This window comes from Lepidochelys olivacea (genome assembly GCF_965140295.1).
Source record: "Lepidochelys olivacea isolate rLepOli2 genome assembly, chromosome: 3".
Classification (NCBI taxonomy): Eukaryota; Metazoa; Chordata; order Testudines; family Cheloniidae; genus Lepidochelys; species Lepidochelys olivacea.
Genome location: NC_140413.1, coordinates 131,694,203 through 131,719,345, shown reverse-complemented (window position 1 = coordinate 131,719,345; position 25,143 = coordinate 131,694,203). Strand labels below are relative to the sequence as shown.

At 40.5% G+C, this 25,143-nt stretch overlaps 1 protein-coding gene across 2 annotated transcripts in view; it reads right to left on the bottom strand.

Moving 5' to 3' along the window:
• NUP133 (nucleoporin 133) overlaps window positions 1–24,846 on the bottom strand; it is a 69,054-nt gene extending 44,208 nt beyond the window's left edge. For both annotated transcript variants that reach the window (XM_084624146.1, XM_084624147.1), the window contains exons 1-10: window positions 24,529–24,846; window positions 21,849–21,967; window positions 20,117–20,220; window positions 16,903–17,010; window positions 10,231–10,362; window positions 8,228–8,398; window positions 5,967–6,122; window positions 5,811–5,881; window positions 5,050–5,197; window positions 2,098–2,242 (exon numbers count right to left, since the gene is read on the bottom strand). In XM_084624146.1, coding sequence (XP_084480272.1) covers window positions 2,098–2,242; window positions 5,050–5,197; window positions 5,811–5,881; window positions 5,967–6,122; window positions 8,228–8,398; window positions 10,231–10,362; window positions 16,903–17,010; window positions 20,117–20,220; window positions 21,849–21,967; window positions 24,529–24,701 — 1,327 coding nt within the window. In that variant the 5' untranslated portion in view covers window positions 24,702–24,846. The remainder of the gene's footprint in view (window positions 1–2,097; window positions 2,243–5,049; window positions 5,198–5,810; window positions 5,882–5,966; window positions 6,123–8,227; window positions 8,399–10,230; window positions 10,363–16,902; window positions 17,011–20,116; window positions 20,221–21,848; window positions 21,968–24,528) is intronic.
• Window positions 24,847–25,143: the final 297 nt, after the last annotated feature.

Here is a 25,143-nt window from a genome sequence, read left to right as displayed (position 1 = left end):
TAGCCAGCTTTCTACCCACCTTATAGTGCATTCATCCAGCCCATACTTCCTTAACTTGCTGACAAGAATACTGTGGGAGACCATGTCAAAAGCTTTGCTAAAGTCAAGAAACAATACATCCACTGCTTTCCCTTCATCCACAAAACCAGTAATCTCATCATAAAAGGCGATTAGATTAGTCAGGCATGACCTTCCCTTGGTGAATCCATGCTGGCTGTTCCTGATCACTTTCCTCTCATGCAAGTGCTTCAGGATTGATTCTTTGAGGACCTGCTCCATGATTTTTCCAGGGACTGAGGTGAGGCTGACTGGCCTGTAGTTCCCAGGATCCTCCTTCTTCCCTTTTTTAAAGATTGGCACTACATTAGCCTTTTTCCAGTCATCCGGGACTTCCCCGGTTCGCCACGAGTTTTCAAAGATAATGGCCAATGGCTCTGCAATCACAGCCGCCAATTCCTTCAGCACTCTCGGATGCAACTCGTCCGGCCCCATGGACTTGTGCACGGCCAGCTTTTCTAAATAGTCCCTAACCACCTCTATCTCCACAGAGGGCTGGCCATCTCTTCCCCACTTTGTGATGCCCAGCGCAGCAGTCTGGGAGCTGACCTTGTTAGTGAAAACAGAGGCAAAAAAAGCATTGAGCACATTAGCTTTTTCCACATCCTCTGTCACTAGGTTGCCTCCCTCATTCAGTAAGGGGCCCACACTTTCCTTGGCTTTCTTCTTGTTGCCAACATACCTGAAGAAACCCTTCTTGTTACTCTTAACATCTCTGGCTAGCTGCAGCTCCAGGTGCGATTTGGCCCTCCTGATATCATTCCTACATGCCCGAGCAATATTTTTATACTCTTCCCTGGTCATATGTCCAACCTTACACTTCTTGTAAGCTTCTTTTTTATGTTTAAGATCCGCTAGGATTTCACCATTAAGCCAAGCTGGTCGCCTGCCATATTTACTATTCTTTCGACTCATCGGGATGGTTTGTCCCTGTAACCTCAACAGGGATTCCTTGAAATACAGCCAGCTCTCCTGGACTCCTTTCCCCTTCAGGTTAGTCCCCCAGGGGATCCTGGCCATCCATTCTCTGAGGGAGTCGAAGTCTGCTTTTCTGAAGTCCAGGGTCCGTATCCTGCTGCTTACCTTTCTTCCCTGCGTCAGGATCCTGAACTCAACCAACTCATGGTCACTGCCTCCCAGATTCCCATCCACTTTTGCTTCCCCCACTAATTCTACCCGGTTTGTGAGCAGCAATGTGTATGGTAACACCCATTGTTTCATGTTCTCTGTGTATATAAATCTCCTCACTGTATTTTCCACTGAATGCATCCGATGAAGTGAGCTGTAGCTCACGAAAGCTTATGCTCAAATAAATTTGTTAGTCTCTAAGGTGCCACAAGTCCTCCTTTTCTTTTTGATGGATTCTCTGTAACTTGAAGTCTTTAAATCATGATTTGAGGACTTCAATAACTCAGCCAGAGGTTAGGGATCTATTATACGAGTGGGTGGGAGAGCTTCTTTGGCCTGCAATGTGCCAGAGGTCATGATCATGATGGTTCATTCTGACCTTAAAGTTTATCTGAATAAGCAAGATTTGGTGGTATTTAAAAATAGAGCTCCTATGTACAGTTACACAATATCATCTTATTTTCATTTTCCGTCTGTCTCCTCTCAAGCGAGTTTCAATCCCATTTTTAGAGTAAAATCCCAGACTTTTTTCAAGCAGTATATGAATAAAAATGTACTCAGCACTTATATATATATTCAAAATTGTGTGCACAAACAAATTATCCTTATACATTTCACAGACAGGGAAGCTGAAGCAAAGTGACTGGTTGCAGGTCAGAGAAAGAACTAGCGGCAACAACTGGCATTAGAGTTCAGACCTTTGACTGCCAAACCTTTGTTCATTCCATCAGCCCATGCTGCCTCAATTTTAGTTTTGAGGTAACTGGGGATCCTTGAATGAAGGAACAGAATGCCAAAACGGATAGCTCAATCTAAATGCAGTGTGGAAATAATTAAAATCAAAGAAGAATTTTTTTGTCAATATGGTTAACTAAGTGAGTTAATACAAATTAAGTTTCCTATTGCTATTACCTTGTGCACCAAATATAATTTTCTCCTGTGGTAAAGAAATTCTTCCAGTTCCAGTTGAACAAGCAAAGACCTCATCTTCAGTGTACAGGTAGGCAGCATGGTTAAAGAAGTCTGGGACCACGAAACAGCACATCAGTTCTTCAGACTACAAGTGTCCAGAAGAATGACAGAATATACAAATAAACAATATTTAACACTTAATACAGCACTTTAAAAATGTTCAAAAAGTTGTACAAACATGAATATCTTCCTTTTCTTAATTTTAACATGACAGACATCTATCACAAATTTATTTTAAAAGGATCCCAGTTTCTATTTCTAATTTGCTTTGAATACTTAAGATCTGTTTTATCTACCTGCTAACTCCAAAAGAGATAGAGGTATATTTTCACCAGGATAGAAAAGAGATGAACAAATCAGTAATTCAGCAGCCATCAGACACTCCTCCTAATGTAAGAGCCAATTTGAAAATTGACACCATGGAAAAAATACCAGCCTTATAAAGTTAGGTCAAAGCTAATATTCATGAACATAAAAGCTTAATTAAAGAGACATTGACACTTCATGAAACATTTTTTGTGAAGTGTCAGTTGTGTAAGCAAATATATTTTAAGCATACTTTGCAGATTTCTGTTAGAAATCTTCAGAACATCTGTAATTAAAGATTTGATCGCTGAAAACTAGTTATAGATGGGTTTAATTAATCAGAGATATTCAAGATTATTGGTATTAGAGAGGCTAGTAAAGCAGACTGATGTATCAGATAACAGACTATATACACATTATTTAAAAGCTAAGATTCTGACCAAAAAAAATAACCCCATCAGAAGCGAGGAAATTTAAATTCAAATCTGGTCTGGTTTTTCAGTTCTAATCAAAAGCATGAGATTCCAAAATATCAACAAGCCAGACAGCAGCAGAGGCAAAGCCTCTTTTTTGAGCATATGATGCATCTGAGGGGGCAAGAGCGTATGTATACTGGTGATATTAGCTGGAATTCAGAACCTTCAGCTGGCTTTGCTGAGCATCAGTACAAGGTACAAAAAATAAAGCAGCAACTGCAGATTAGAAAATTAGTTCAATATATACAGCACAAGATACCCTATAAAACAATCTCTGGCAGTGATACTCAGACTGAGGTTCATGAGACACAAGTGGCTCTTTAATGAGACTACTGCAGCTCTTTGCAGCACATGATATTAAAACACTGATTTAATTATTAACCAATCTAAGTTATTAACCAAACAGGATGCTTCTACTATCTTATTAACCAATTGTAGCTGATAAAATAATAGTTAGTTAGTCATTTTGCTGTGAGAATATTATATTTCCCCTGTCATACTGTTTAAAAATAAAAATATAGTACTATAGTAAATGAAACAATGAATTCACACTACTGAGGCTCTTTAGGGAAATGCTGATTGCTAATTCGGCTCCTGAACTACTAAGGTCTGAACATCACTGATCTATGGCATATAAATCCATGTAATCAGGTACTGCCCAAATCTCACAAAAGATTCATTTTAAAATAAAGACAAGATTCATATTTGGCTGAAATGCTCTTCAAGTATCCTTTTTTCTTCTTACTCAATATTATTTAACTGCTTTAAAAGCTCTAAAAAGACAAAGATCAAGCTTTAAAATTAAAAGCTACCTCAACAATAGTTTTTAACCTCTAAGTCAGGGGTTCTCAACCTTTTTCTTTCTTTTTCCCCAACAAGCTATAAAAACACCGGGGCCCAGTGTGGGGGGACTTAGGGCTCCGTCCGCCGGGCCCTCAAGCATAGGAGTAGTTTGACTTCTATTGGCAGGGGATGGGGCAGGGAGGGAGTGCTACTCACCTCAGCAGGCCACCCAGCCTGTCTGGGTTGTCAGGGCGGGGGGGGAGGGGGGATTATAACTCAAAGGGGGTGGCTCAGCTCAAAAAGTTTGAAAACTGTTCAGAGGGCAGGGGGTAGCTAGGTGTTGTGTGTAGGCAGGGGGGAGTAGCTCAGAATGCAGGGAGAGGGGTAGCTAGGGGCTATGTGCTTGGAGAGCCTCCCCACCCTGCGGTTGCTGCTCTCCTTTACCAGCTACGTAAGCAGTCAAAGGGGGCAACCCCAGGCACCAGCAGCAGAAGGAGGAGACGACAGGGGAACACCATGGCTGCCAGCTACATGGCACCAGCCAGAGTAGCAGCTGCCCCACACTGCCCAGCTCCAGCTTACAGCCTCCAACCTGGCCAGGGGGCAGGGCCTCGGGGGCTGGAGGAGAGAAGGAAGTGGGGCAGGCATGGAGCTGCCCCCATGACTTCCCTACTCTGGGTAAGGCACTGCAGTTTGGGGGGGCAATGCCCCCTCATAACCACCCAAATCTGCCCATGGACTCGGGGCATTAGTCCCAGGGGGAGTGCCAGGGCACCAGGACTTTGGTCCCATGGGGGGTGCCGGGGCTTGGGGCTTTGGCCACAGGCCCTGCAACCCCCCTGAAATGGCTCGCAGACCCCCAAGAGGCCAAAGACCCCCAGTTAAGAACCGCTGCTCTAAGTTTTACTCTTAATTTTTCTGTATTAGCTGTCCATTTTCAGCAAAATTCCTTCAGCCTCTTCCTTCAGATTCAAGACCCTGAGGATGAATTACTTCATAATTCATGCAAAATTGATTTTATAATAAAACTGCTTACAACAGAGACATAGATGGCAGTATGTAGAGGGCAAGATAGTAAACCTAAACAGTATGGAATATCTCAGCAATAACACTTTGAAAAAGGAGAGAGTTTCTGTGCGTTTTTACTTTATATATTTTACATGAAATTTAAATATTTTACATTGAACTTTACGTATTGCTCTCATCAAAAGCTGTTTATATTAATTCTGATGAAAATAAAACACACACACACAAATGTTGCCTGTATACATTATTTTCAAGACTAATTCCAAATTCACGTTAGAGCAAAGGTCCAATGACTCCATACCTGAAAAGGTGGATTATATTGGGTAACCTCCACAACAACATCATCAGACATGTGGTAACCTTTATCCTCCACTGTTATGAGAGTGTAATAGGTGAGACATGGACTGTCTCCAAGATGCCATGCTGCAGCCAAAATTACCAGTCCATCACTATTCATTGAAAAAGCAACATGCCATTAGTACATGCACCATGGTTCAGAAAACAGGAACATAGGTAGAACGCTACATAAATAATATTTTTAGGTATCCAACAGTATTAGAAAAGTGTCTTTTTTATTAAACAGGAACTTTAGTCTCTAACTTAAAACAGTAAGGGGGTATATGGAGTATTTTGTTGTTTTAATGCTCTTAATGCAACAATGGTTTCTAGACACTGAAAATATGTGGAAAACTAAATTCCCATCACGTTGTTTAAGTAATACCAATAGAAGCCACAGACCAGTTATTTTCAAGTTATATAGAAGTTATATTTGGCTTACCCAGCCTCCTGGAAAAAAACATTGCAAAGAAAATTATCATGAAATGACAGAACCTTAATAGAGTTATTCTGGGTGAAGAATTTTTAAAACTTAATTACTAGTTACTAATGCCATCACATCTAGTACAATTAGTTATTTGCACTGAGGTGCCTGTTTTGTCCCCAACAGCATTCAGAGTAATTAAAATTCCAATAATTTGCATATAAAACAATGTAGGAAAATAGAAAGCACTTATCAAATCAGCATATGGTTCATCTCTTGCTAGGCAGAATGCTCATGCCTACCGGTTTCGTTGCAAATCCAAATACTGAACATTGACTCCTCCTTTAATATCTTCATAGTTACTTTCAGAGCCCTGTAAAAGACACTAATTTATAGCGACAGAAATAAATCAGCTAACTACCAATGTCATTTTATTTTTCAAGTGTACTGCTTCTTACCCAAATTGCATCTGTGATGTGTTCTTTAAGGATTCTGTTGATATCCCAGCTGAGAACTTGACGTTCAGTAGAATCATCTATCTCCCATTTGTTTAGATTTGAACTGGTCAGTGCATAAAAGCTTGATCTCTCTTTGTCCCAAAGAACACTAGAAAGCTGCATTTAATAAAAAAAAAAAAAAGCAAGCTCTGTCAGTTAAAGTATGTTCTTACTATTCTGATATATTGTGCCACTCCACTCAATCTGATAAGACATATGGATGCTCAATTTGACAATTATTATTTGTATTACTGTAGTGCCTACGAGCCCTGCTCATGGACCAGAACCCCATTGTGCAAGGGGCTATATAACCACAGGATAAAAAAATGGTCCCTGCCCGAAAGAGTTTACAATCTCTGCTTTAACTATGATACAAAATTTAAGCATCAAAATAATTCCAGATGGAAGTCATTTTATGGGATTAAAAAAAAATAGAAAAAATATATCTCATGCTCCTCTCCAGCTTTTGTAAAATTCACATACAAAACTTGAGGATGACCCACAACCACTGGCATCTCTTTATCTAGGGAGAACCTATGAGTTACTAATAGTTTCTCCATTGTCATTCAATTTGCCTGCACCATTCTCTGCACATCTCAAGTGTACACCAGGCTATAGGTCAATGTACACTTTAAAAATTGTGCTTTGGGGATGCAAGGACCTGAAAGAACATTTGCCTAATAAAGTAAACGTGCTATAGATGCACAAGAAATGAGGCAAGGTCTCCACAGAAGCGACTGCATGAGTCTTTGTGCATTTGAATGTTAAAACTGCAGCTCTTCAGATAGACAAAAGGGTACTTTTTCCTATGACTCTAGTAAGATGCATGGGATAGGATGTTTTGGTGATGCGTAACTTAACAGGTTTTTGGGGGTTTTTTAATATGAGTTGTACGGTTAAGAACTCAAATCAGAAAATGCCAAAGTTAATATTCACATGCAAGTTAAATTATGTCCTTCCTTATGGATATGCATGACAATATAATCACAAAATAAGTCACAAATAATACAAATAGATGTCCATATAACCTTGAAAAGTGAATAATATATAACATGCAGCAAATGACACAGGGCCTGCTTCATTCATCGCTCACCTTGTATGGGGCTCATCTTGTATGTAAGTGACTTTCAGAGACTGTCAGCATAAGCAGAGCATATATACAAAACTACAAAATGCCACACATCTAGTTTTATAGAAAACTGTATGTTATATTTGATATATGGTAAGTGAACATATAATTAAAGATTCTTGGAATATACAAGTACCACTACACTGCATACAACCTTAACTTTGGCATTTCCTGACTTGAATGATAATACTGCACAATAAAGCACACACTAAAGTTTCTTTTGATTAACTTAAATTAGTCTTCTTATCATGAAAATCTTAAAAAATACACAAGCACTCAGCAATTAAACTGCTAGTTCAAGTCTGGTATGGACCAGAAAGGAAGACAATATGTTGTGTAAGGCCACTCCACGAAATAAACAAAGGGCCACAGGCTGTTGAGAAATACCAAATCTAGATAGGACACCAAGTATAGTTTGCTTTTGACATTCAATTACCACAGGGATAATCTATAACAAACGAATAGGAGGAACAGTAGTAGACTCCAGTTTTCTAGGCTTTAAGCCACTTGGTGTTTGACAAACGCAGTGCAGGGAATCTTCTGGGAAGCATAAGAAATACTAATTTTGGAACATAAATCATGTTGAGGACTAAGACCAAGTGATCATACTGGATGCAGATCATTTAATGAGCACACTGATGCTATGATTTCTGAGGAAATTTAAAAACAGTTGCAAGATAATTATTCCTTTCTGTTTACATCAGTGCTGTCAAGCAGTGGTTTTCTTTAGGGGTCCACAGACTATGTCGAAGAGGTCTGCGAAAGGTTGTCGTTACTAAAGAACAGTGGTTTGCAACCTGGGATCCACAGACTATGTCTAAGATTTCCAAAGGGATTTCCGCCTGCATGTGAAATTTTTTAGGGGTCCACAAATGAAAACAGATTGAAAACCACTGCTGTAAAGTATTTCTTTTTTAAGCCTTAGTGAATATAATTGGTATGGAGTGGGTTTCAGATGTTCTGTATCCTGGTACAGTATGTCCTTAAGTAGCAGTGAGTGAAAGGGGAAGGAAGGAGTGAGACAAGTTGGAACACGTCATTATAATTTTTTTTAAAAAAAATCTATTTATAATAATCTATTTCTTGAACTTACCGCAGCATCATTACTAGGAGACAAAATCCCCAAGAGAGAGGAGACTCTTCGGCCAATTCCAGAAAACATGCCCTGTCCCTGTGGCAGGACATGCTGATGGATCTTACCAGAACTGTCTGGTATCAATCGAACTAGCTGGCCCCTTGAAGATGATAAAACAAAACTTCCTCCCTAACAAAAAGTAAAAATGTCTACATTAGACACATAAAAGACACACCACCAACTTTCAGCAACAATTACTGTCAAATAAGGATTATTTGTACCAGGTCAGGAGAAAAACAGGACTGGGAACATAGCCATCCTATAAAGAAAACGAGGGCTAGCAGAGATATAGTATGAAACATGTTTTCCAGCAAATTAATTTAAAGCTCAGCTGGCTGTAAAAGCCTGGGAAAAACTTCACTTGGTTAAAAATGTCAGCTTTTCAATAGGCCGTGCTCTTTACCTGGAAATTATAATGCATTACATAAAAACTGAAATGTATCAGATGTAGTGCTTTTTAACAACTATTTATAGTTCTTCCAAGGCTAAAATTATGGCATATAGCACACAATATATTTGTTAGGTTACGCATGTTTAAATTAATATTTTACCACATTTTCTGAAAAACTGTTTTATTGATCACAAAAATAGTCCACCTTTAATGAACATTTTTAACAACTATTATTTGTGAACTTAATGCTCATTTTCATAATCTTCTTACTAGGAACTGCTCTGCTCCATAACAAAAATTTATTTCCATGGGTAGCTTGCTGTTTTCACTGAAGTGCCCTAACCTAACTAAGTAGGACACATCACAACTAACTGCATAAGAAAATATCCATCAGACTATGTTGTGAGACTTATTTCAGTATCTTTTAAAAATGATTTCGGTAATAGCGAATGTAGTGTTTGTAAAAGATGCCACATTGTTGTTAAACGAAATGCAGCACTATTTGGCAACAGTAGTGGAGAGGACAGGGACAGGCTCACCTCTTGTGCAAAGTCATTAACTTCAATGGTGTTACATGAGAGATGAATATAGCCCATACTGTGAAAGACACATTACTTAGAAGTATTGAAAGAAGTCTGTATCAAACAAATATTAAACTGGAGTTCAACAATGATTAATCTTCTAAACACTGCACAAGATTTCACCTATGGAATTGCATTTCAGTCAACAAAAATTGCAAAGCTAAAATTCCATGTAATGTTTTCAAACAAATGTTTACACTTCTCAAAATGCTTCTCAAAGTCCATTTGAACTTTTCCTGAGTCTCAGTTTAGCAAGTCTAGTGCTTCAAAGTCTGAGGTGCCTGCACACACACTTTCAATTGCTTTCATTTTCTGACAGATGCTTAATTCTTTTATTAGACTTTTTAAGTTAAACAAGAAATATATGTGTTGTTTGGGGATTTTTTAATACTCACTGCTAATAAAAAATGTTACATATAAATATAATAATTCTGCCCTAAAAGGAAAATCATTTTATTTAAATTAGACTTCAGATGTGCCAGGTTTTAGAAGTTGCAAAATACAGGTAAAAATTTTCCAACAGGGTCAATCTGCTGTCATCTGAAACACTTACGTGTAACTGTTCATTTAGTTAAGTGAAAAAAATTCACAATTCCTTAGTAAATGTAACAGGTTAAAAAAGAGAATACAAGTAGTCTTACCACCATTTTATCTTTGCAGTTTACTCCTCTTACATCTAATTTCTAAACTAGGATTTATAAAAAAAATATATCCCGTTTAACAAGCTCATGCACAAAATAATTCTCTATTCGTGTTTGTCATATTCTGGAACTTTTGTGAGGAAAGGGATCTTGCTTTCACTCACGGTGGTATCGCCTCTCTGACAGTTCTGTGAAGTTATCCATAATGAGGTCACATAGCTCACTCTGCAACTGTTTAGTTTATTAAAGTTCCTAGGGGTTTAAGACTTGATGCTCCAAATACTCTTTCCTGTTTCTAAGTTAGCAATCAAATTAATACTTTTGATGTAAACAAAATTTGTACTATACCTTAACAGCTGTTAGAAAACTGCACAGAGAGCCGCCAAAGTCTGTAAAAGTCTCCGTATAGGAACCTTCATGCAGAAGGCTGGGCCAATAACGTACAAACCCTTCACTGGTGGCAACCATCGCTGACAGAGACTTGGAATTACAGAAAAATAGTCAACACATGATATAGGTGGTCTATAATAAGGATGAAACTTTTTATTTGAATAATATTAAATCTCTTTTGAGTGTCCCAGAAGTTAAGAGGATAAAAACAAAAAATGGTAAATATATACATACACACACAAACAGAACTAAAGCACATTTAGGGTAGAGGAGGAGGATTATGTAAAAATGGAAACTTCTAACTCAACAGATGTATATATTGAGTCACATCTGCTTGTCTTACTGACAAAAATAATTTTTACTACTTTTTACTGCTGATCATGTAGCAGGGTCAATATAGCTACTGAGAGCAAGTGAGATTTGTTGCTGTAAGAACCAGCGAAGGACTTAAGTTCCAGATGCAAAATCTTTATTACTGGTCATGACATGTGACCCCAAAAACTCAGGTTGACTAATATCCAATGTCAGCCAGCGAAGCTGACGGCTAAGAGAAAAAAATCTCTTTACCTGTAAACCAAATAAAATGGTTCTGGAGCCATTAAGAGAAACATTAAACTCTACAATGCCTTGTTTTACAAATGTATTCTTCAAAGAATAATCACACAAACTCTCAGATGTTTCTATCAAGATGTTTTGGGTGAAGAGTTCTTCACTTTAGGACTTACTCTCCCTGGAGATCCACCCAAGGCCAAAGAATGGTGCAAGTGCCTTTATCCACGTAAAGATCTGAACAGGAAGCACTACGTCTAATCAACTGATTGTCCAAAAAATCACAAAATAGTAACATAATAATGGCTGTAATGGGTCAGACCAATGGTCCACCTAGCCCACTAACCTATCTTCTATAAATAGCCAGTGCGAGATACTTCAGAGAGAATTAACGGAATAGGGCATTTATCAAGTGATTCATTCCCTGCTGTCCAATCCCAGTTTATAGCAGTTGGAGATTAAGGGCCATGGGGTTACATCTCTGACCATCTTGGCTAATAGCCATCGATGAACCTATTCTCCACGAATTTATCTAATTCTTTTGTAACTCATTTACACTTTTGGCCTTCACAATATCCCCTGGGAAGGGGTTCCACAGGCTGACTGCATGTTGTGTGAAGTACTTATGTTTGTTTTAAACCTGCTGTATATTAATTTATTTGGATCACCCCTGGTTCTTGTGTTACATGAAGGGATAAATAACACTTCCTCCACACCATTAATGATTTTAGAGACCTCTATCACATCCCACCTCTGGGTTGTCTCTTTTCTGAGCTGAATAGTTAGTCTTTTTAATCTCCCCATCATATGGAAGTTGTTCCATATCCCAAAGATTTTTGTAGCCCTTCTCTTTACTTGTTCCAATTTTAATATATCTTTTTTGAGACGGGGCAACCAGAACTGCATGCAGTACTCAGGGACTGGGCATACCATGGATTTACATAGTGGCATTAAGATATTTTCTTATTATCTATTCCCTTCCTAATAGCTCCTAACACTGTTAAGCTTTTTTTGACTGTCACTGCACATTGAGCAGATGTTTTCAGAAAACTATCTAAGATGACTCCAAGATCTCTTTCTTAAGTGGCAACAGCTGATTTAGACCCCATAATTTTGTGTGTATAGTTGGGGTTATGTTTTACAATGTGCATTACTTTGCACTTATCAACATTAAATTTCATTTGCCATTTTGTTGCCTAGTCATTCAGTTTTGTGAGATCCCTTTGAAACTCTTTGCAATCATCTTTGGACTTAACCATCGAATAATTTTCTATCATCTGCAAACTCTGCCACCTCACAGTTTCCCCACTTTTCCAAATCATTTATAAATATGTTGTACAGCACTTGTCCCAGTACAGATCCTTGGGGGACCCTGCTATTTACCTCTCTCCACTGTGAAACCTAACCATTTATTCCTACCCTGTGCTTCCTATCTTTTAACCAGTTACTGATACATGAGAGGTCCTTCCGTCTTCTCCCATGACTGCTTACTTTGCTTAAGAGCCTTTGGTGAGGGACCTTGTCAAAGGCTTTCTGAAAATCCAAGTACACTATATCTAACTCTAACATCCTTGTCCAGATTTTGTTGACAACCTCAAAAAATTCTAATAGATTTATGAAGCATGATTTGCCTATACAAAAGCCATGTTGATTTTCCCCAACAGTGTTTATCTCTGCGCCTGATAATTCTGTTCTTTACTATAATGTCAACCTATTTGCCTAGTACTGAAGTTAGGCTTACTGGCTTGTAATTGCCAGGATTGTCTCTGGAGCCTTTTTTTAAAAATGGCTGTTACATTAGCTATCTTCCAGTCATCTGGTACAGATGCTGATTTAATCAACAGGCTACATACCACAGTCAGTAGTTCTGAAATTTCATATTCGAGTTCCTTCAGAACTCTTGGGTGAATATTTGTTCCAAAATCTCCTTTACTGACACCTCAATCTTGGACATTTCCTCAGATCTGTCATCTAAAAGAATGGCTCAGGTGTGGGAATCTCCTGCACATCCTCTGCAGTAAAGACCAATGCAAAGAATTCATTTCTACAACGGCCTTGTCTTTCTTGAGTGCTCATTTACCACCTTGATCATCCAGTGGCCCCACTGATTGTTTGGCAGGCTTCTTGTGTGGACTGGACCAGGCTGAGGTTGGTGGTGGGATGGAAATTGTCACAAAGTTCAGCCACCAGGTAACACCATCCTGGCCACTTTGGATGTAGAAGCCCTCTACACCAACATTCCACACAAAGATGGACTACAAGCCGTCAGGAACACTATCCCCGATAATGTCACGGCTAACCTGGTGGCTGAACTTTGTGACTTTGTCCTTACCCATAACTATTTCACATTTGGGGACAATGTATACCTTCAGATCAGCGGCACTGCTATGGGTACCCACATGGCCCCACAGTATGCCAACATTTTTATGGCTGATTTAGAACAACGCTTCCTCAGCTCTCGTCCCCTAAAGCCCCTATTCTACTTGCGCTATATTGATGACATCTTCATCATCTGGACCCATGGAAAAGAAGCCCTGGAGGAATTCCACCATGATTTCAACAATTTCCATCCCACCACCAACCTCAGCCTGGTCCAGTCCACACAAGAAATCCACTTCCTGGACACTACAGTGCTAATAAACAATGGTCACATAAACACCACCCTATACCGGAAACCTACTGACCGCTATTCCTGCCTGCATGCCTCCAGCTTTCACCCTGACCACACCACACGATCCATCGTCTACAGCCAAGCTCTGCGATACAACCGCATTTGCTCCAACCCCTCAGACAGAGACAAACACCTACAAGATCTCTGTCAAGCATTCTTACAACTACAATACCCACCTGTAGAAGAGTTTCCAGAAGTTACCTACTACAGGACAGGCTAACAAAGAAAATAACAGAACGCCACTAGCCGTCACCTTCAGCCCCCAACTAATACCCCTCCAACGCATTATTAAGGATCTACAACCTATCCTAAAGGATGACCCAACACTCTCACAAATCTTGGGAGACAGGCCAGTCCTTGCCTACAGACAGCCCCGCAACCTGAAGCAAATACTCACCAACAACCACATACCATACAACAGAACCACTAACCCAGGAACTTATCCTTGCAACAAAGCCCGTTGCCAATTGTGCCCACATATCTATTCAGGGGACACCATCACAGGGCCTAATAACATCAGCCACACTATCAGAGGCTCGTTCACCTGCACATCCACCAATGTGATATATGCCATCATGTGCCAGCAATGCCCCTCTGCCATGTACATTGGTCAAAATGGACAATCTCTACGTAAAAGAATAAATGGACACAAATCAGATGTCAAGAATTATAACATTCATAAACCAGTCGGAGAACACTTCAATCTCTCTGGTCACGCCATCACAGACATGAAGGTCGCTATCTTAAAACAAAAAAACTTCAAATCCAGACTCCAGCGAGAAACTGCTGAATTGGAATTCATTTGCAAATTGGATACTATTAATTTAGGCTTAAATAGAGACTGGGAGTGGCTAAGTCATTATGCAAGGTAGCCTATTTCCTCTTGTTTTTTCCTACCCCCCCACTCGCCCCCCAGATGTTCTGGTTTAACTTGGATTTAAACTTGGAGAGTGGTCAGTTTGGATGAGCTATTACCAGCAGGAGAGTGAGTTTGTGTGTGTATGGGGGTGGGGGGGATGTGAGAAAACCTGAATTTGTGCTGGAAATGGCCCACCTTAATTATGCACATTGTAGGGAGAATGGTCACTTTGGATGAGCTATTACCAGCAGGATAGTGAGTTTGTGTGTGTGGTTTTTGGGAGGGGGGTTAGGGGGTGAGAGAACCTGGATTTGTGCAGGAAATGGCCCAACTTGATTATCATGCGCATTGTGTAAAGAGTTGTCACTTTGGATGGGCTATCACCAGCAGGAGAGTGAATTTGTGTGGGGGGGTGGAGGGTGAGAAAACCTGGATTTGTGCTGGAAATGGCCCACCTGATGATCACTTTAGATAAGCTATTACCAGCTGGACAGTGGGGTGGGAGGAGGTATTTTTTCATATTCTCTGTGTATATATAAAGTCTGCTACAGTTTCCATGGCATGCATCCGATGAAGTGAGCTGTAGCTCACGAAAGCTCATGCTCAAATAAATTGGTTAGTCTCTAAGGTGCCACAAGTACTCCTTTTCTTTTTGCAAATACAGACTAACACGGCTGTTACTCTGAAAGTTTTTAAAGGATACCTTTTTGCCTTTAAATGCCTCCTTTACTCTGTTGTTTAGCCATGGTGGCATTTTTCTGGTCCTCTTACGTTTTTGTTTTGTTTTAATTTGGAGTATACATTTTGTTTGAGCCTCTACTGTGGTGTTTTTAAATAGTTTTCATGCAGCTTGAAGACATTTTACTCTTGTGACTATTCCTTTTAATTTCCATTTAAATAGCCTCCTCATTTTTGTGTAGATCCCCTTTTAAAAGTTAAATGCTACTGTGGTGGGTTTCTTTAGTATTTTCCCCCCTACAAGGATGTTAAATTTAATTACGTTATGGTCACTATTACTGATCAATTCAATTATATTTAAAAATTTAACAATAATTTATGTTATAATGTTGTTGTTGAGGATGTCATTGAGCTACTCCTTTTACCCTACCTCTTGCAGTTTTCCCACCACTAATATTCCCCTTACATGCTTACTATTGTGGTCCACAAAACAGTGATGTCTTTGCAAAACATACCCAGCTAAGGAAAGATTAATTTAATAATTTAGGCTTTTGCATGTTCTCACCTCTTATATTACTTCTAGCATGATTAAACTGTGGCAAGATTAAAGGGGTCAAGTTTGGGGGGAGGGATGTGACAGCAAAATGCTACTACCTCTTTTCACCACCTAGAAATTCAAGATGATGCCAGGATGGATGGCTTCTTCCCTTCAAGGACTAGCTGCTGATCTGATCCTCACTGAAAAGCTCTGGGTGCACTGAACGAATGCTGTGTACAACCTGAAACTGAAAACTGGCCACTATCTCATGTTCTTTGTGAACAGTAGTTACACACAATATCGTACACAGTAGTGCAATATTGTGTATACCTAGTTGATCCTGGGTTCTCATCCCCGCACAGTACAAGAGGTATTTAGCAAAGCAGCAGGCCCAGACAGGCAGATCACCTATTTCTTCCAGTGTTGGATGGCATTCATAATGAAACTTAGGCAAAAAAACAGTTTTCATTTGCAGTCAGTCCACACACCCAGAATTAAAACACAGATGATGCATAACTTTTTCAGGAAGCACTATGTTCAAATTTCACTTACCTGGACTAAACTTTCAGGTGTCCCACTGCTGAATGATGCTATTTTCCCTAGTCTGATTTTTTTTTAATGAATTAATCCTTTAAGAACTGCAATGTAAGAAGTTTCTAATTACTACATTTAATTACCAAAAAAAGTGAGTGAGTGGGACTTGACAGCAGAGCTGCAGAGAGATCCCTACATGGCCATTGACGCCAGATCTCTACAGACACAAGGAGCAGGGAAGGCTGTCATCCTGGCGGAGCAAAGCAGAGACCACCCAGCACTCCCACCTGGTGAGTGAGAGTCCATGACAGCAGTGCTACAGAGGGCTCCCTGCACTGCTACATAAGTCATTCAGCAGTTAGGTGGCCACGCCCGCAGCCAGGGACGACTCCTCTTCCTTACAGTCCTGGACAGAGATCTCCGCTCTGCCCTTCCAAGACTGCAGCCTCCCCCTGCACCTTGTGTGCAGGGATCAGGTATCACCAGCCCAGAGAACTCTCTGCAGCTCCACTGCCACAGACTGACCCACTCACCCCCATGACAGCAGGGCTGCAGAGGACTCCCTCCAGGGCCACAGGGCTGGTGACACCAAATCCCTGTAGGCACGCTGACAGTTACCGAACAATGGTTTCTTCATCAATTTGAGTATGTCAACAGAAATCGATGTTTATTGACAGTTATCGATTAAAACTGAATCATGCCCAACCTAATTATAACACAGGGAATGCAGTTTCCAAAAGAATGAGTGACAAAGAAGATGATAGTCATAGATGTTTTTTTTTAATTTGTTAAGTTGCTTACCTGTAGAGAAGGTACTTCACTTGAAGTACTGAGGCAGGATATAGCTGCTAAGCTAGAACTCCATTGGAAGTCACTGGATGGCAACTGTAGTTCCTTGCATACAGATAACTACAACGAGGAATAAAGAGACACTATCATAAACATGCCTCAGACAAAGTCATTTGTATATCCATTTTACAAATTCTACTAAATCGTTGTTCTGACAGTAGATACTAAGGTAAAAGCAAACAATTAAATTGCTCAAATTACATGAAACTACAGCAAAGGGTTTTAGAGAGGATTATCAGAGGATAGTCACATTTGTGTTAAATAAATACCCAGGCATGCTTCACTCCCATCTTAATGACAAATACAGGAACTCTAGATTCCAGTCTTCTGTCAACCAGACAGCAACTTGTGTCTGCCAACAAGCAGGCAATTATTTCACTGAACTTATTTCTTTATTTAAATGTCTTAAATGTGATTTACAATGCCAATCATTTTTCAGATGATGCTCCCTCACCACTTCGAGAAATTCTTCAGGAGGTGAAGGCTGGAGAAGATACAACAGCCCCAGCTTGGCAGTGGTATTAGGTTAGGCTTCTCAGAAAACCCATTGTTAAAGAACATAAATTCACCCCACCTTTACCCCTTGTCAAGGTTCCTTCCCCACTCTGAACTCTAGGGTACAGATGTGGGGACCTGCATGAAAGATTATTCTTACCAGCTTAGGTTAAAAATTCCCCAAGGTACAAACTTTGTCTTGTCCTTGAACAGTATGCTGCCACCACCAAGCGTTTTAAACAAAGAACAGGGAAAGAGCCCATTTAGAGACGTCTTCCCCCCAAATATCCCTCCCCCAAGCGCTACACCCCCTTTCCTGGGGAAGGCTTGATAATAATCCTCACCAATTGGTGCAGCTAAACATAGACCCAAACCCTTGGATCTTAGGAACAATGAAAAATCAATCAGGTTCTTAGAAGAAGAATTTTAATTAAAGAAAAGGTAAAAGAATCACCTCTGTAAAATCAGGATGGTAAATACCTTACAGGGTAATCAGATTCAAAACACAGAGAATACCTCTAGGCAAAACCTTAAGTTACAAAAAGACACAAAAACAGGAATATACATTCCCTCCAGCACAGCTTATTTTACCAGCCATTAAACAAAAGAAAATCTAACGCATTTTCTAGCTAGATTACTTACTAACTTAACAGGAGTTAGAAGGCTGCATTCCTGATCTGTGCCCGGCAAAAGCATCACAGACCAAACCCTTTGTCCCCCCCTCCAGATATGAAAGTATCTTGTCCCCTCATTGTTCATTTTGCATCAGGTGCCAGCAAGGTTACCTTAGCTTCTTAACCCTTTACAGGTGAAAGGGTTTTGCCTCTGGCCAGGAGGGATTTTACAGCACTGTATACAGAAAGGTGGTTATCCTTCCCTTTATATTTATGACACCCCCAATTAAAGAAAAACATACAACTAACAACCTGTGCCAAGCATCGGATTCATCTGCATGTATGTCATTACAATGTCCCCAACCCTTCATTTTCTCTGGAATCTTTTAGATTGAAAGCTCTAAAGCACAGATTATATCACTATCTGCTTCTACAGCACCCAGCATAATGGAGCCCTAATCCTGATTGGCACCTGGTTGGGTGCTACTGGAATAAAAATTGTAAATAATAGAACTACTACTTATTTTGCACTAATATGGGTGTACCAATCAGAACAATACTGTTAATGTATGAAGCACTTTCTTTTAAAAAATGTAAGCTCTAAATTTTGAACCAATTTTCTGCTTTTAAACTATCTTAAGTTCTAACATTAGGTCCCCATATGGAGTGTCACAGCTGTCATTTTTAGCAAGATTGCCACAGCCAGCTGATAGCTCAAATATGTATTTACACATTATTTTAAAATACAATTCACAAATTACACAGGGTAAGAGTGCGTCTCAACACTACAACGGACAAAGCAGGCTTCTTTGAAGCCTTTTAGCCGGAACACTGGTTATACATTTTCAGACACAAGATGGCAAAATCATCCAAAGAAATGTGCTGGAGAAAATCATGACTACTGAATAGGGAAGGCAACTGTATCGGTACAATCAGCACAGCTGCACCTGTCACTCTGGTATTGTGGACATTGTACTGTGGGAGTTGTACAAGGAATACACACTGCATTTGACCGAGGAGGAGAGACATATTCCCTATCAGCAAGAGAGACTTGAAACAACTACAGGCTCCTACAGATGTTAATTGCTATGCACCAAAGTGATTTTTCACTTAAGTGTTTCTTGGTGCATAGGTAAAAATATGTTCTTGACAAAAAGGAAATTAATCAAAACATCCACTCACAATACAAGAGGCTTATAAAAATTCATTTTTCATCGCACATGTTGAAGAGCAGGCACAGGATTATCAAAACCAATCTTAATATACTAGCTAATTTCTAAAAACGTTATTTAGATCACTAGAGTGCATCTGCTTTGAGAGATACCTATTAAATAAAAAAAAACAATACAATATTAAGGTTTCAGAGTAGCAGCCGTGTTAGTCTGTATTCGCAAAAAGAAAAGGAGGACTTGTGGCACCTTAGAGACTAACCAATTTATTTGAGCATAAGCTTTCGTGAGCTATAGCTCATTTCATCAGATGCATAAAGTGGAAAACGTAGTGAGGATCTTTTATACACACAGACCATGAAAAAATGGGTGTTTTTCACTTCAAAAGGTTCTCTCTCCCCCCACCCCACTCTCCTGCTGGTAATAGCTTATCTAAAGTGATCACTCTCCTTACAATGTGTATGATAATCAAAGTGGGCCATTTCCAGCACAAATCCAGGGTTTAACAAGAACGTCTGAGGAACGGGGGGGGGGGAGGAAAAAACCAGGGGAAATAGGGAAATATTAAGGTTGCACAGAGAGAAAATACAAGAGTTAAGTTCTAAACTTTCACCTTTCTTATGCAGTTGCTACCACGGATTCGTACAAACCCATTCATCTTTTTCTTAAAAAGAAAAGGAGTACTTGTGGCACCTTAGAGACTAACCAATTTATTTGAGCATGAGCTTTCGTGAGCTACAGCTCACTTCATCACTCACTTTTTCTTGTGAGTTAGGGTCTCAGGTCCTCGACTATCCCTTGGGTCAAACTACACAATTGAAAGACTTGTTCAATTAGCATAACAAATACACACCCACTTTTTCATCATCAGTTTGACAGCCCATTTACCTTAGCAACTGGTGATTGACCAATCTTCCAAATAATCAGCCTCTCTTTGTAGACTAGCCAGGCCCATCCACTTTCATCCACCTGCACGCTTAACAGGTCATCAGCTACATCCAAAAAGACCATATAAAATTTCATGAAGTAATACGACTTCTAAAACTCTGTAGAACAGTCTTTAAACTATCAAATCTTCATTTTGGTAGGAAAGGAGGAAACTTTTTTCTAATAGATCCAACGCCACATGAAAAATTCTATGTCCTTTAGCTAATTAAATGCAAGACACTCATTTACCAAATATTGTTTAAAATACATTTCAATGTAACCTACATTTCTCACAAAAGTTGAAAGTCACTCCAAGAAAATGACCCATTTACATTTTATTTACATCTTATTAGATAAGAATTGAGAGCAGCAGAATCACTGAGAAAATTACTTAAAGTTATTGCAGATATAATATAAACCTAAAACAGTGAACCATTATAAAAAAGAAACAACAATGTACAGAAAAATCTCTGAAGAGAGATTCTTGGTTTCAATGCAAAGCCCATTTTCCTGGGTTTTTGGAGAATGATAAGAAGATAATAATGAGTACCTTTTTCTATTTATCTGCTGGTTTTATGCCATTATGTGGGGTTGGATTATATCAAGCTGATGTATCTGTGTTTTAACAGTTTGCATTATGTGTTCTTAAAGAACTATTAAAGCACCTAAAGTTTGAGATAGGTACAAAATAAATGAAAGAGAGAAAAAAAGACATATACACAACTTGATTTCTTTACTCAATCCTTTGGATTTGACACAGACAATCCCCGTTTAGACACTATTTTAGGCGTTTTTAACATGCCTCTAACTGTATTATCTAGGTGCCAAATTCAAAACTCATTAACTTTGTTGATAAAGGATCCAGCTCCTTTATCATTCCTAGATTCAGCTATTTATATTTGGAAAGGATTTTGTTTTATATTAGTTCAGCCTTTATTATTGAGGGAAGACTTTTTCATAAAGTTTTGCATTGCGCTCTCAAAACAGACAAGTTTTAGCTCATTCTAATCATTTCCAGCAGTGTGATTCCCAAGTCTTGAATTTTAGAAGCCACTCACATTTGTTATTGTTTTGAAGGTAAAGAATCTGGATCAATGGATACAGTCCAATTATGTATAAAAATACAGCACTGTGCACACATGCTATGCACCTATACAGCACGACTGATGGCATCAACCAACAAGTGCAAAACAAGAAATAATTAAGGATGGTTGTCCTTTTTTAACTTAGGACTTTGTACATGACTATTACAAGTGGCCTAAACACCTCTTGAGCTTACCTAAGACTGTGAATGATAACATTTAAACACAGTTGAATGTATGGAGCAGCAACCTTAACTTTGAAGGTACTTGTTTTGCTTGACCTGAATGATACTCTCCAATATTACAAATAAAACAAAAATATAATGAAATAGTTCTGCTCTTCACAAGAAGTCTGTTACTGAATTGATATCCAGATGACTGACATTTGAAAGAAAGTAGTTGTGTTGTTCTGGTCATAAACAATTACAGTTTTACATGTTTTGAAGCTTACAAATGCTCAGACAAGTGACTTACTGCATGCAATTAAAAAGAGGTGCTATCTTCTCCTCCTCCTTGCTCAAAAATCAACTATTTAAAAGTATAAAGAGATTACCATTTTTCCTTTATCTGATCCAATTCCCATGTGGAGAAAAGAAAAATGCAACCCTTACCATCAGCCATTCTTAGGGCCTCCATAACCTTAACAGGGAGAGAGGATCCAAAACTCTTAACATCATAGTTGATAGTCTCACTGGCTGAAGGATGTTGTATGACCCTTGTGGGTGTTGCTCTAAAAAAAACAAAAACAAAAAAACCAACACACCAGCTGTGATTAATTTTCTACTATGTCTCCTGCAATTTTAATATATAATATTTATTTCATTTTTAATTGTTTAAAAGATAGATTTGATTAAATGGCCAGGTTTGTGAAAAAGAGGCACAAATGCATATAAGTCCATATATTAGGTTTCCCTTGTTGTATTAATTTAGATGGAATAAATGGACCAAAGGTATTAATAAAACCCAGTCACAATCCAACATTAAACAGTGTTAAACAAAGGCTATGTCTACACTGCTTTTAGTACTACACAGCTTTTAGCGACATGGCTGTGTCGCTACAGCCGTGCCGCTAAAAGTCATGCAGTGTAGCCGCTGTTTGTCGGCTCTCCTGTTGAGAACGTGCTGTTCACACTGGCGCTTGTCACAGCAAATCTTTCAGCTGGAAAGAGTTTTAGGAGGAAAAAAAAACTTTGTGAGTCTCTTAGATGGTATTAAAGATGGCAATATATGTCCTGTTGGGTAAAAGAGAAGAAGTTGGTTGGTATGAGCTGCAGCTGTTGCTGCTGTAAAAAATTTAAAACTCCTTTTGGGAAAATGAAAATAAGTTAGTTGAGATGGGCTGGAACTGATGTTATTCCTGCTGCTGTTAAAGTCAGATCCCATTTTATCTGCAATGGTGTCAGGGATATAGCTGGAGCTGGTAGGGGGTAGCAATATCACCTGGATCGCTCCCTCTGACCCCATCTGGTCAGGACATCCCTCAGGATTAGGACAAAGAAGGCCTGGGGTCCCAGGAGACAGTGATGGTGAAGCTCACTCCAGTAGCCTCAGTCTGATCTTTGCTCTGCATTCCCCCCCCCACCCCCAAAGTCTCTCTCGTTTAAGGACCCAAAAAGGGAGCGAGTGGAATAGCCCATACCCTCATTATTTTGTCCACCAATTAGGCTTAATATCTGGCACACCAATTTTGGTACATTTATTTCCAGCTCCACATCATCTGTTTTCAACAGGTTATGTCAATGAAGACTTTTTGGTTTAGACAAATCTAGTTTCTCTGTCTGGTTTTCTTGCATCTATTCCCAGCAACATTTGTTATTATAGGTTATTGTGACATCTTATGAAGTTGCACTTTTTATCTAAAACTCAAAATGATGGTAAATTTGTAGGCCTAATTATCACAGCTCCTTCCAGGAAATTGTTGGGTTGCTATTAGATTCCTTTCTACTTTAATTCAGTTCTTTACAAATTTTCTCTGCTTCTCAGCAGGGTGCACTTTCCTTGCCAACAAGCAGGAAAACACTGCAATAGCATCTTTCAATCAGAAAGACTGACTATCTCTGTAACCCAAACCTGAAACCAAGGTCAGAAAGTGAGAATGGGCTGCCATGCTAAACAGGCTGAAAGTTCAGTCTAGCGATTCCCCAGGGCTGAAAATGTCATCTGAGCAACACCTGTCAGTCTCAAGAGCAAATAACTACTTTTGAGACTGAATTTTGAAGGGTCATATAACTGTTCTGGATTTATAACACTTCTGACCTATGTGGGATAGGGAACAATAATTTTTTCTGGACAGTGATTTTTTTTAAATCCATGGAAACTTTGACAACCAGAAGCCCAAAAACTAAAAAGGTACAACTGACAATCATTCTAGACATAAAATGAATGGAAATAATCATATGCTGAGCTTCAGTTCATGTGATTTTCAGGGTTACTACCAGCAGCCACAAAATTACTCAAGACCTAACAAAGACCTGTGCCCCATATTCTTAGAAATATCAAAAAGAAAATGAACACTATAATGAGTATAAAGGAAATACTGTTTGTTTATCTGAATTATGGCAGCATTAGGAGCCTTAGTCGTGGACAGGAGCTCACTGTGCTAGCTACTGTATGAACACAGAAGAAAAAAAAAAATCCTTGCCCCAAAGTGCTTACAATCGAAGTGGGCAGACATCCTGCTTACATCGCCAACTTTAGGAATGGACTGTCCTGTGCACAATACCACAAAGAAATTGGGTAATGCACAAACCCCTGGGTGATCAAGCAGGTTACTTGAACCACAGTTTAGGTCCCTACACTCATAAAATAAACTCATAAAAGAGCACTGCAATATTAAAGCACACTTACAGAATGAAAAAGAGAACCTAAACGTAGATGACCACATCAAAATTACACTGGATTTATAAATCCCATCCCGCCCACCTACCCACTGGGGCATTTCAGTTGTGAACAGGGACCCCCCCACTGCAGACTGTTAATTGAAACAGCACCAATTAAGTTTCTAGCCCTTCGCAATGGAGGGATGATTTGAGGCAGGGACGGCTTCCCGAGTCGGCAGGCAGCTCAGTGCCTCTGGCCATGGCTCTCCTAGACAGCAGCCCCGCGCAGTTACACCGGACAGCGCGGACCTGCCACGAGCCGGGTCACTCTCACTCCCGGTTGAGCTGGGCAGCGCAGGGGGACAGGGACGGCTGCTCTGGGGGCACAAGCCGCGGCCCCCCAGTACCCCTAAGCCCCGCTCTGGAGCACTAAGGCCCAGCCCAGAACCCACCGCCCCCGCCGGGAACTCACCGCGCCGACAGGGAGCCGCTCCACCTCCCCACCGGGGAGAACAGCCCCGGGGAGCCGGCCGCCGCCAGGGTCTTCCTGCCGCCCGGCCGGGGAACAGAGACTGCGGCGGCCCCGAGTGTCCTGCGGGCCGGTCCGCCCGGGGTGCGCGGGGAGCCGGGGGCAGCAGGGAACATGGTAGGAGGCGCAGGGAGAGAGTTGGCGCGAGCTCGGCACCGCCTGGGGACCAACTGCCGGTGCCGGGCCTCGCGCGCGCCGCCAACGTACGAGAGCCACACGCTCAGCTCCGGGCGTCGCAACTGCCGACGTCACGCTCCCGGCCCCGCTGCCCGAGAGAGGGAGGAGTCAGCTGGGGCCCGGGCGCGCGCGCCTCCGGCCGCAGGCGGGGGAGGGAGTGGAAAGGCGGCGGCGCTGAGGTAATACCTCGCGCTGCTGGGAGGCTGGGCTGGGGCGGGGCGCGGGGCAGCACCGACCCCGAGCACCACGCGCCCGAGGCGGTGCCGTGCGTGAAGCATTGCCCCCGGAGCCGGCACCCACCTTGGCCGGGCTGTCGCTAGCCGGTGAAACGCCGTTAGCACAAACAGGGGGCTGGACAGGGGTCCCCAGTGCTCGCCACTC